This window comes from Pseudorca crassidens, chromosome 11, assembly GCF_039906515.1.
Source record: "Pseudorca crassidens isolate mPseCra1 chromosome 11, mPseCra1.hap1, whole genome shotgun sequence".
Taxonomy (NCBI): Eukaryota; Metazoa; Chordata; class Mammalia; order Artiodactyla; family Delphinidae; genus Pseudorca; species Pseudorca crassidens.
Window position 1 is genome coordinate 56,985,984 of NC_090306.1, and position 12,214 is coordinate 56,998,197.

Genomic DNA, 12,214 nt, shown 5'->3' on the forward strand with positions numbered 1-12,214 from the left:
AGAGGACCTTCTACTCCTCCTCCAAGGGTATGTGAGAGAAAACTGCCACCACTTGAGAGAGCACAGGGGAAGCAATGAGTATGTCACCTTCTGTTCAAAAGGAGCCATTTCCAGACACTTAAAGATGAAATTTATAGGAACATTACCTAAACCATTGATTAATCTTCTGTTCCTGCCCGTTCTGGACTGAATGTTTGTGTCTCCCCCACTCCCAACCCTGCCAAATTCCTATGTTGAAACCCCTGACCCACAGTGTGACTGTATTTGGAGACAGGGCTCCCAAGGAAGCAATTAATGTTAAATGAGGTCGTAAGAGTGGGGCCCTGATCCCACAGGATTAGTGTCCTTAAAAGAAGAAAGAGTAGAGAACTCTCTCCACCCCCACCCCCCAACCTCGTGCATGCTCCAAGGGAAGGCCGTGTGAGCACACACAGACAGGAGGCAGCCACTGGCAACCCAAGAAGAGCACTTTCACCAGAAACTGGCCTTGCTGACACACTAATCAAGGACTTCTAGCCACCAGAACTGTAAGAAAATACATTTCTGTTGTTTAAGACTCCCAGCCTGGGGTATTTTGTTATGGCAGCACAAGCAGACTAATACACTGCCCTCCCTGCTTCTTCAGCATGAGCAGCAGAGGATGAGAGGGTAGGATTCTGAGTCAATGCAGTCATGGAATGCAAAGCCCAGATCACACTTGATAATTTTAGATGACTGCTGGTGAAAAAACTAGGGCTACTCTTTGGTGGTAGGGTAAACATATATGTATGTATGTATGTATGTGTGTGTGTGTGTGTATATCTGCATTCAAATTCACTAGAAAGCCAGATGAGGTGCTTTCTGATTTCTTAGTAGATGCAGCACTACGGGTATCTGATTCTAGCCTGGCAAACTGTCATTCTCTTAACTAAAATTATAGGGGGGGAAGTGAAAAAGTAATAGAGAAACTAAATTTATATTCCCTTGTTCAAGGTTCACATTTAACAAAAATGTGCTCTGCACATACTAGAAAATTACATATTTAAAAAGAAACACTTGAATTCATCTGAAAAATCTAATTTTAAATGCCACTCTCTTTTTTTTTTTTTTTTCCGGTACGCGGGCCTCTCACTGCTGTGGCCTCTCCCGCTGCGGAGCACAGGCCCTGGACGCACAGGCTCAGCGGCCATGGTTCACGGGCCCAGCCGCTCCACGGCATGTGGGATCTTCCCAGACCGGGGCACGAACCCGCGTCCCCTGCATCGGCAGGCAAACTCTCAACCACTGTGCCACCAGGGAAGCCCCCGCCACTCTCTTTTAATCAACAATCCTGACACTTCAGAAGAGGGCAAGGTAGAAATCCTTATGACTAACTAAGTTGAGGATATTAGTGCACTTTTTCAATGGAAATTATGAATATTGATAACAGTAGAAGTACTTGACATCAGAAGGTATCAAGAAGGAAAGCTATTCTCAGATTATATATCAGAATACATGAACAAATAAATATCTACTACATTATTATCTGAATGTTCACCTACATTATTTTCCACTGTTTTGCTGTTATTTTTAATGTGCTAACAGGTAAAAGCTACATTCATTAACTTTTTCTCAAATGATGAACTGTACCTAAAAAAGATATAAACTCTAGTAACTTATGCTGTCAAACTATCAAATTTTCATATTGTCTGCTATATTCAACAACTGTGAAAGCAAAAGAAATGAACACTTCACCAGTAAAAAATATATTTATTAATTCTAACATCAATTCATACAAAAAGTCTTGATCTCTTCTAAAGATCTTTATTCTAAATACAAAGTAAACCTTTAAAATACATGAATAACAGAAAATGCACATTGCAATTACACGACCAACCATGAAAAGAAATATGTCAGTTCTCAAGTTCACACGTTTGCTGATGAAATACAAAGGGCAGATTTCTAATAAAACTATTAAATGAGAAAGGTGTGTGTACAAGGTAGGCCGAGAGAAGGTATTCGTCAAAATTACTTGCCAGCCTCAAGCTACATTATCTCTGGGCTGTTAGACAGTTCTTCTCTATATCTTTTTTCCCTGACATTCAGATCTTAGGGACAGGTGTCCACCTAATGATGGCCTATTGGACTCTTCTCCCTTATTATTTATTCACCCTGCTGACTCCTGTCCCTTCCAGTTTTAAGTTTTCAAGTCATTTAAGCCACTCCAGATATCTGGGACAGCAGAGAAAAAAGAAAAAAAAAAGAAGGGAGGGACAAAAGATCAGATGTAAGTATCCAATACCCTGCAAGGATTCAAGACTCGTGACAAGTACAAAAGGAGAGGAAAACTAACACCTGTTTGGTTTTGAGGACATTAGTAAACATTCTGACCAATGATCCGTCTTGCTAGCATAAAGGTCCCTTACTGGGCATAGGCAGAATTCAAGGTAGCACTGGAACAATACAGTGGCAATATATGCAGAAGGTGGCATAAGACAGGTAGGGATGTTGGCACCTCCCAAGATCCCACAAACTCCATAATGATTCAGGGGAAATTGTTGTGTTCTCTGGCTCCCAGGAGGGATATAGACATGTTGACAGGACTGGAACCTAGATAAGGCCTGGGGTTTGACAAAAAGGTCACACAGGCTGCATGTTACAACCAGACTCAATGGCAAGATCCAGGAAGCCCAAATCAGCTGCCAGGATGACATTCAAAGACCAAATGGGAACAGTCGCATTTCAGTGGATACCAGTCACCAAGCATGCCAACTCCAAAGCAGTGGACGCAGTGAGGGTCACACAATGAATAAAATGCCCTTCACCCAGGGCCATGAGGATACAGAGCTTTCCCGTTCACCCGAACGCCGTCTTGGGAATGAGGGAAGGGAAAACCCTTGAGAAATGAAACAACCGAAGAGTCTTTAAACAGGAAACTAATGTGCTCTTAATGGACAAGATCAGGTGTTTTCAGTGGGAATGGGATCTTGAAGGCAAAGTGAAAGCAGCTATAGAAAATAAGTTACGTTTCATTTGTATATTTTAATAGTAGTGTGTCCATTTTCACACACACATACACCCATCCTTCTGAACTCTGCTTCCCAACACTAGCTACATAAACATATTCTAAACCAGTACTATCCAAAGTGTGGTCTACGGACAGTGCCAGTTAGAAAACTGCTTATTACCCATCCATGGTTAGATGAATACTGAAAATGAGGGTAGGTGTTTAGAAATTCCTGCAGCAGTCTGGCATTGCCCCAACATCTAAGTCCGTGATGAATGGGCTCATCTCACTGAACACGACATAGACAAGTGCAGGTGTGGTCAGACTCACGTGGGGAGTTTCACGTGGTGCAGTCACTATAGGACCACATATCAGACTGGGGGATAAACAGCCCTTCACCACAAGTAGTCTTAGAAGTACTAATGTAGATCAGCCTAATACTACCACCAACTGCATTACCAATACTGGGGTTTGTATTCAGGATCACAATGGTGCAAAACAAACCAATGAGAAAAGAGAACTTCACAAGCAAATGACATGTTCGTGCCCCGGAAAGACCAGGTGACATCAGACTGTTGAGACCAACGTTCCATGGGAGTTCAACCAGGGAAAAAGTGAAAGTAGTTCAACTACTTTCCACAGCAGCAAGTACCATATTCATACTACAAAAGGGAATTTTGTTGCAGGCAAACAATATCAAGTCGCATGAAGTAGATGCTGTTCACTTGGAAGTTATTGATTTTTTTGGTAGTTTTGTTTACATTTCATTTGTAAAATCTGTTTTGGTTCTGTGGTTGTATGAGACCTGTAAGCATCAGGAGTTTACACCTAGTTTTACGTTAGTACATATTTAAGTAACATAACAGAAATAAAGTCAGCAGTGGAGGTCTGCAAGAATTTTTTCTTCCTTAAAAAGGTTCCATACATGATTTCAATTTGAGAAGTAATGGTGTCTTGGGGTTTGCGTTGAGGTCAGAAGCCTAGGCTGGAGAGCAGCAGAAACTGAAGAGGGAGAGGTAGCAAGGTACACTCAGCATCTGAGCGGGATGCTTCCAAGCCCAGTGGGGAAAGAGGCTGCTTCCAAGAATTGTGCAGCCTGTGTGTGTATGTTGTAATTTAGTTACATCACTTGAGTTATTTTGTTATCAATGGGAGCCTAAGGGGGGACTCTCATATTTGAACTTCATTTTGGAAAACTAAGAATTAAGATTCTTTAATGAAAGCTTCCAGTTTATGAAACAGAAGTTATGCAGTAACGCCTCCATCCAGAAATGGTCAGCTAATAGATGTGCTTTAAGAATCTCAGTCTTGGGCTTCCCTGGTGGCGCAGTGGTTGAGAGTCCGCCTGCCACTGCAGGGGATGTGGGTTCGTGCCCCGCTCTGGGAGGATCCCACATGCCACGGAGTGGCTGAGCCCGTAAGCCATGGCCGCTGAGCCTGCGCATCCGGAGCCTGTGCTCCGCAATGGGAGAGGCCACAACAGTGAGAGGCCCACGTACCACAAAAAAAAAAAAAAAAAAACTCAGTCTTTCAACAACTTCTTCCCTTCGTAATGTAACCACGTAGCAATAATAGCTTTCACCCGATAACAACTTTAGGAGGTCTGTATGACAAGAATCATCTCTACTTTCAGATGAGCAAATGGAGGTTCAGACGGGCAGGCTGTGCCTAGACCAGCTAATCAAGAACATGGCCAAGGGAGGACTTTAACCCACTGTTTGAATTTTGAGTCCAATATAAGAATTATTTTTAAACTTCATTCATAGAGAATTTAGTTGTTTTCAGAAAATAATAATTTTTTAAAACCCCACCCAATTCTGTTAGTAGGGGAAGACATTTCTCTAAGATAATAACTACCACTTTTCTCTTTTTCCATTAAAAAAAAATCACTTTAAATTCCAGATTAGTATTCGGATATAAGTGTACAGGATAATAATTATTTTTCCTTTAAGATTAGATAGTATATGAATTTTATATAATTAGAAGAAAAAACTAGTGCATACTAAGCTATCATCATGACCCAGCCTGGTACCCAATCACTTTGGTGGTTGTCTATTTTTACATTATTCTACCAGACTATGTTTACATTATTCCCCTACATAGATTGGGGAGGGGGGAGTAAAGAAAGGCAACATGTAGTGGAAAGAATACCAGGCTTTGTATCAAGGTACTGGGTCTCAAGCCACAACTGTAAATCTAATCAGTATCTCAGTATCTTCACCAGAGACTTACGCCCTCCACATTTCCTACGTTCACCTGCTCACCAAGTCCTCCTCCGGTACATCTCTGCATGGCCTGCAACAGGGCAGTAGATTCCTACCTGATTCCCACCTCTCCAGTCCCTTCTTTTTCTTTCTTTTTTTTTTTTTTTTTTTTTTGAGGTACGCAGGCCTCTCACTGCTGTGGCCTCTCCCGTTGTGGAGCACAGGCTCCGGACCCGCAAGGCTCAGCGGCCATGGCTCACGGGCCCAGCCGCTCCGCGGCATGTGAGATCCTCCCGGACCGGGGCACGAACCCGTGTCCCCTGCATCGGCAGGCGGACTCTCAACCACTGTGCCACCAGGGAAGCCCAGTCCCTTCTTTTTCTAATCTTCCCTCCTTGCTACCGAGATGACCTTTCTAAGACATAAATCTGATTCCTTCACTCCTCTGTTGGAAATCCTTCAATTAACTCCTCATCACCTGCTGGACACAATCTGAACTCTGCCACCTGGCATACAAAGTCCTTCCAAAGGTGGTCTCATCTTCTCCCACCCAGTCTCCCCACCGCTTGGGGAAAGACGTATTCTTATTCGACAGTCCATATGCATATTCATACTCTATGCTTCAGCCCCTTAAGAAACCAGTAGTGGTTCTTAAAATATTTTATTCCATAATGCTTTGGAACACACCATGCCCCCTGCCTGAAATATCTGTCCTCACATCCCCTCCCAACCTTCTGAACTCCTCCCCTTCCTTCAAGTCCTTTAACACTTCCTCTGTGCCACCTCCTTTGAGAGCGTCCTCAGAAGCTTCCCTCTTCCCACCTGCCCTCGGCACATTCAACCCCTCTTCTCTGCTCCCCCAGAGCTAATCTGTACAGGAGGAGAGAGGCTATCATATCCATGACTCTGTAACTATGCATAATAATCTCCTTGACAATGGGAATGATGATTTGCTCATCCCCAGCACCCAAATGTCAGTTAGTTGTCAATAACTGTTTACTAAATGTATGAAATGTGGCCTTGGGCACATTTCGCCGTATACTGGAGTTTCTTCTTCTTCATGAGAGGGTCAGACCAGAATATATCAAAGACCTTGGCCTCATAAGGCTCTGTGTTTCAACACAGCTTTTCACAAAACACTGGACTTTCTTTTTTACTGGTTTATGAAGTTTTTAAAGGATAAAAACTTATTTAAAGAATAAAAACTTATCATTTCATCATCAGGACGCCTTGAGGTGTCAAGTTTACAGATCTATATCAAGATAGCGTAAAAATAATACCGGTTGCCATTACTGAGCCTTGAACTATATACAAGGTACTGACAGAAATTCCCCCACACTTTTTAATTTCATTTACTCCTCCCATGAGGTAGATGTTACTTGTCCTCATTTTAAAGAAGAAAACACAAGGACTTTGCAAAGTTAAAAGATCACAGAGCTAAGAGGTGCTGAAGTGGCTTTAAACCCATAGCTGTTTGACTTCAAATACCTTGTCCTCCATCACTCTGCTGGGTGAGGCAAAGGAATCTATCCAGGACACTAGCCTCGTCTTCACATTCTACACAACACCTGATTTAGTACTTAAAGTTTAATCACTGTTGAAATAAAAGGTGGTAAGAAATTCAATCAGGCGCATTTTAATCAGCAGATGTACTTAAAGAACGTTGACTTTCCCATGAAACTGACAACACCCTTTGGCCACTGACCTGTCTAAATAAATAGATGTCTTGAATATGGAATTTTATTCCAATAGATTTTTATATTTATATTCAGGACACCTTCGAATTTAAGGAGAAATAAACTTTCCTAAAAGATAAAACAATAGATTCAACCCCAGGTTTTGCTCTTGTGTTTGAATAGCATTCTCTGTTAGATGTGTTACTTTGTATTACTACTATTCTTGTATTTTTTATTACTGAACTACTATTGTAATTTAACTGAAAATAAACTGACCAAATCCTAAACGCCTTCAACCACCAGCCTTCACACAGCATTTAATGTAACCATTTTAAAACCCATGATAATCAATTCTCAATATCCTTTACCAATTTAAGTTGATCCTTCTTTTTTCTTCATGAAAAACCAATAAAGCTGCCGCAGAAAAAAACATTATCTGATGCCCCTTTGGCCACTGGGCCTTCTGATAGATAGCCAGGCCGAGAGCTCAGATGGATGGCTTTAATTAAATAAAATGTTGGCAAAAGAGAAAATGTACAGTGGCTATTAACAATATAGTAGTTTCCTAGTTCATCGCAGTGAGGGAAAATACCTAATTCTTGTTCATTCTTGCCTTCATGGCAAATACTCTGAAAAAAAGGAAAACTCTGTAATATTTCAAGTCCTTGGGGGAAAAGCCATTCATTTACATGAGTCTCTTTAAGTTTAATCAAATAACTCCACTTAGAAATATGCTGACATGCCAATCCTTACAGTTAGGGTTAATAAATCTACCTAGCAAAGACAGTTTTTCAAAAGCCCAAAATATACTTTGGACGCTTTTCCGCAGGATATGTAACTACAAAACTCTCCTCGTGAATTCTTAATGAAATATTTGGTGGAAGCTTATTAAAATTCTGTCCAAAAGAAAAACCGTAAGACATTATAATGTTAATACAATGCTAAAAACCTCATCTTAGGAAAAGTAACAATTTCTTTTACGAATTATGTCTAGAAACGGGTGCCCTGAGTCTTGGCTTTGTAACTTGAGGCAAATTTTTTCATTCTCTGAGCATCACTTTCTTCCACTGTCAGGGGAAATAATAATACCTACCTTACTGGCACGTGGTAACTACACCAAATAATGCTCGGGAAATGTCAAACACAGTGCCCAACGCACAGCAAACTCTTGTGCATTTTGATCTCTTCTCTCTTCCCCACAGCATTCCCCAGTCAAGACTCAAATTTCAAATTGGACTTTTTATTAAGCAGGTTATGTGGGGTAGGGTCACCAGATCTCCTTGTGATGTGGAAAATGAAACAAACCAAAGATGTAATAAAAGCACACTACTTAAGCCCCCTGTGCCTTCTCATACATATTTTATAAACACTAATTCTTTACATCTAATAAGATCCAAATACTCTCATCTGACAGAACAGAAGCAAAACCCCAGACACAGTAATTCCTACAGGGGTCCAAAGGGAAGTCCTCAAGTTCACTTGTAGACCTCCAAAACTTATGAGAAGAACAGAAAGGCAAGAGGGAGGGGAGATATACAAAATGCATACATTTTCCCATGGAGAATATGTATACACCACACACACAAACATTTACTAACCAAGTCCACACAAATCAGAAGGGAAGCTACAAGGCAAAAGAAAGGCATCATTAATTACTGAGGCACCTATCCCTTTACACTAAGGTTTTCCTTAACAACTATATTCTCATTACACACGATCAGCTAATAAGCAGATTAAAACAACAAATGAATTGCTTAATTTAATTTGCTTGGAAGGGATATTAAACAGAACAGTTTTCAGAATCATTTATCTTCTTCTAAAACATTTACCCAAAAGTGTATTAGGCAGTTTCTAAATGGATTGGGTTTATCAGCTCAGGCAGAAAATCGGGGGGAAGACAGAGAAATGTGTCCTGAATTTTAATAGCACGTGGGTGAATTTTTACCGCACGTGGGTGAATCTTAACATGTCATTTTGGAAATGACGGCATTTCCTGCAGCAACTCATATGTTACAGTTTCTCTGCTCAGCACTGCATGCAGTAGCAATAGTTCACTCAATATCATCTTGACAGAGGCATTCAAGGTGAACCCAAGTTATGAAGGGTGTGTAGGTATGGCATGAAGTCATATGGATTGGCCAGACCTCTCTTTGTATGTGACAATACCAAGAAGGCAGGTTCCCTAAATCTTTGAATTGAGATTAGCGTTTTTTTTTTCAAGAATAACGCCTAGAAATACTTGTTCAAATACATGGTCCTTAAAGAAGCTAGCAGCCTGTATTAATTTGCATTGTTTCAGAAAGAGATTTAGCTAAATAAAATCTACATGAAAAAATGGTATGCTAGAGTAGTCTCCATAATGGGTTTTAGAATGTTTAAATGTAAACTGGGGTTGGGGGAATGTGGAAAGAACAATGGTTCTATGAGCACAACCAACCTTAGAATTTAATGGTAAGATATTATAAATGGGCTTTTTGGTCAATGTTATCCCCAGACAAAATTTAAAATGTATTTGTTCCCTTTATGTTCCTTATTTTCCTAACCAACCTGATAGTTTAATATTTCAGTTTATATTTGACAAGAACCTAATTCAACACTATTTGAATCACTTAAAAGGAAAAATGCTAAATACAATCTGATTTCAAATGCAAATAGAAAACTGCTCATTATTTTACAATAAAATTCTTCCAAAACAGTAAGACAATCTCAAGTAGTATCCTCTGACACATGCGTTAAAAATCAGTTCATTCAAATATATGTATATATGTATACATATATATGTATACACACACACACACAATTGAAACACAAACACCAGGTAGGAGATTTTAAAAGGAACAAAACACACATTTGTGCATTCCCAATGAAGCAGGACCTCAAAAAGAAATGCCACAACCAAACAAAAACAATACTAATTAGAAAAGCATCACTTAATATAAGCAAGAAGTAAGAAACTTTTTAGTGAAAAAAGACACCAGGTAACAAACGTTCCCTGTTTTCTCCTACTGGAGAAGTTAAGGCAGAATACCCAATTTCTGACTCAGATTTTTATGTTCTGGAGGAAATTCAGTCTTATCTCCAACAAGCAGATTAGGCGATCATCTTTCAAAGTTACCATATATTTCTAAAAGACATAAAAGTACATTTTGTCACGCTCCAAAAATCTACCCATTTCAGCATTCTGATAAAACTTGTAGGCAGCACTGCAACGGTTTTTTAGCAAATGGATACATTTAACACCAAGTCCACTGTGACGCTGAGTTGACAGGACAGACACTCCACGCTTGATAGAAGGCTTTCATTTAGTGCTTTTACCTGGTTATAAATTATTGGTACTACTATTTGCACCTTTTAAGATATGACCTACTAAAGGGAAAAGCAGAAGTTTTTCTAAAGCAGGGGTGGCATTTTGAGTGGGTGAACGTAAGTTCGGTCACCAGAACGTGTGCTGGGAAATGAATGCACATCTCTAATAAGGAAGTGGTTAAAAAGGGATGAATTCCCTGAGTCATTAAACAGGATATAAACCAAAGACAGGTTGTGCCACCTAGAGAAAAACTGAAAATCGTACATTCGTTCTTCAGTAGTAGGCATTATTTCCAAAACCTGAAACTTCGGGCGTGCCCAATCAGCAAGCCACCTTCCGTACCAACTCATCATTCTGCTGGATTCAGCTCCCCTGACAACTCTGCCTACTCCACTCACCAGACTGGCCTCCTCACCCCGCCAGCCACGCAGCACCCTTCATCCTCGGCCCTGGCGGTTGCACAGCCCATGCGGACCCAGCGTCCTGAAACCCTTCCAACTCTAAAGCATTTTCCTCGAAGCAGGGCAGGCCGGGGTGGGAGGAGCCGAGGAATAAACCCTGGTGGACCTTGCCAGCCAGGGGCCCTCTGGACGCTAGCAGAGCCACGGCGCACACCCCCCTGGCCCCGTGCGGCCCGTAGAGGAAATTCTGGCACACTCAGTACATCATCTCCAGGTTACCGAGATGAACTCCCCGGCCAACCTCCGCACAATCCAAACACCATGAAATGACCTCAATAGAACCGAGCCTTGGAGGTGCAAAAAAGGCCTTCAACTTTCCTCGCCGCAAGTCACTTAAAGGCAACGTGCCCAGTACACTTGTCAGGCTGAAGCACAAAAGGTCTACAAGCCACCTGGCACCGAGAGCCGCCTTTTACAAAGGAAACAGCAATTACGAAAAGCCCGCAGTCCTGCGGTATTAACTTGACAGCGGGGACTGCACTGGGGCATAACTCATCTCCGAGGCACTCTCAGCCCGAGACCCTCAGTCTAGGGACAGCTTTCCCCCTCCTCCCCTCCCCCTCCGGAGACCTGCGGCAGCGCCCACTTGCCTTCCCCCACGCTCTTCCTCCGCCTCCTTCTTGCTGATTCTCCAGCAACTTTCGGTGGCAGCACCCTCAAAGCCCAGCCCGAGGCGGGGACACCGCGAAAGCGACCACGGGAGGGAGGAGGAAAGTTTGAAAAGTCACTTAAAACACTGCAGGACTACCCCCGCCCCACCCCGGCGCCCGGTCACCCCAGCACCCACCCCGCAGAAGGCCGCCCGGGGCTCCACGTGCAAGTGGGCCCTGGAGAAGCTAGAGTTCCCCCCACGTCCTCTCCAGAAAAAAATCTCTGCCCGTCTTAAAAGTTCCCTACTGCAGCACCCTCCTTCTCCCCCACCCCCACCCCCCCAAAAAAAGAAAGAAATCTGGAGTTCGCACGCCGCCGCCGCCCGGACTCCCCAGCGACCCCGGAGGGCGCGGCGCCCCTCCCCCGTCGGCCGCGGACAGGTCGGGAGGGACCCCGGGGAGAGGGAGGCTCCGGGGCGGCCCCCGGCCCGGACCCCCTCCCCGGCCCTCCCCGCCCGGTCGCCCCGCTCACCTCTCTCCTGCTCTTCCGCCTGCAAGCAGATGGGGATATTCTTCTTCCAGCCCGGCATGGTGTCTGCTCCCTGCGCTCGCTCTCGGGGTCGCTCCTCCTCGCCCGCTGGCTCTCCGTCTCCCGGGGCTGGCCGCGCCTCCCCGCGCCTCCCCACTCGCCCTCCCGAGCGGGCCGCGGCGCTCTCGGGGCTGTTCAGCTGGGCTGGGGCGCCGAGGCGTCTCCCGGGCGCATCGAGGCGGCGCCGCGCGCCCCGCGCTCGCCTCAAACTCGCCGGCGGCTCCGGGTGGCTGCGGCCGGGCCGGGCTGGCCGGGCCGGGCGGAAGGGGCTGCAGCCGCGGCGGCGGCCGTGTGGCCGGGAGGCCTGGCCGGGCCGGGGGCGGGGGGCGCGTACAGGCCTAGAGCAGGGGCTGCGGAGCCCCCGGGAGGTGGGCGCGGACGGCTGGAGTGGGCTCGCGCCGCCGCCTCTGTCCCCTCCTCCT

General features: G+C 44.1%; 1 protein-coding gene across 1 annotated transcript in view; it reads right to left on the minus strand.

Annotated features, from left to right (window-relative positions):
• The window catches only part of GRIP1 (glutamate receptor interacting protein 1), a 700,393-nt gene extending 688,504 nt beyond the window's left edge, over window positions 1-11,889 (minus strand). Inside the window, exon 1 of the mRNA XM_067697253.1 lies at window positions 11,736-11,889. Coding sequence (XP_067553354.1) covers window positions 11,736-11,793 — 58 coding nt within the window. The 5' untranslated portion in view covers window positions 11,794-11,889. The remainder of the gene's footprint in view (window positions 1-11,735) is intronic.
• Between the last annotated feature and the right edge of the window lie 325 nt (window positions 11,890-12,214).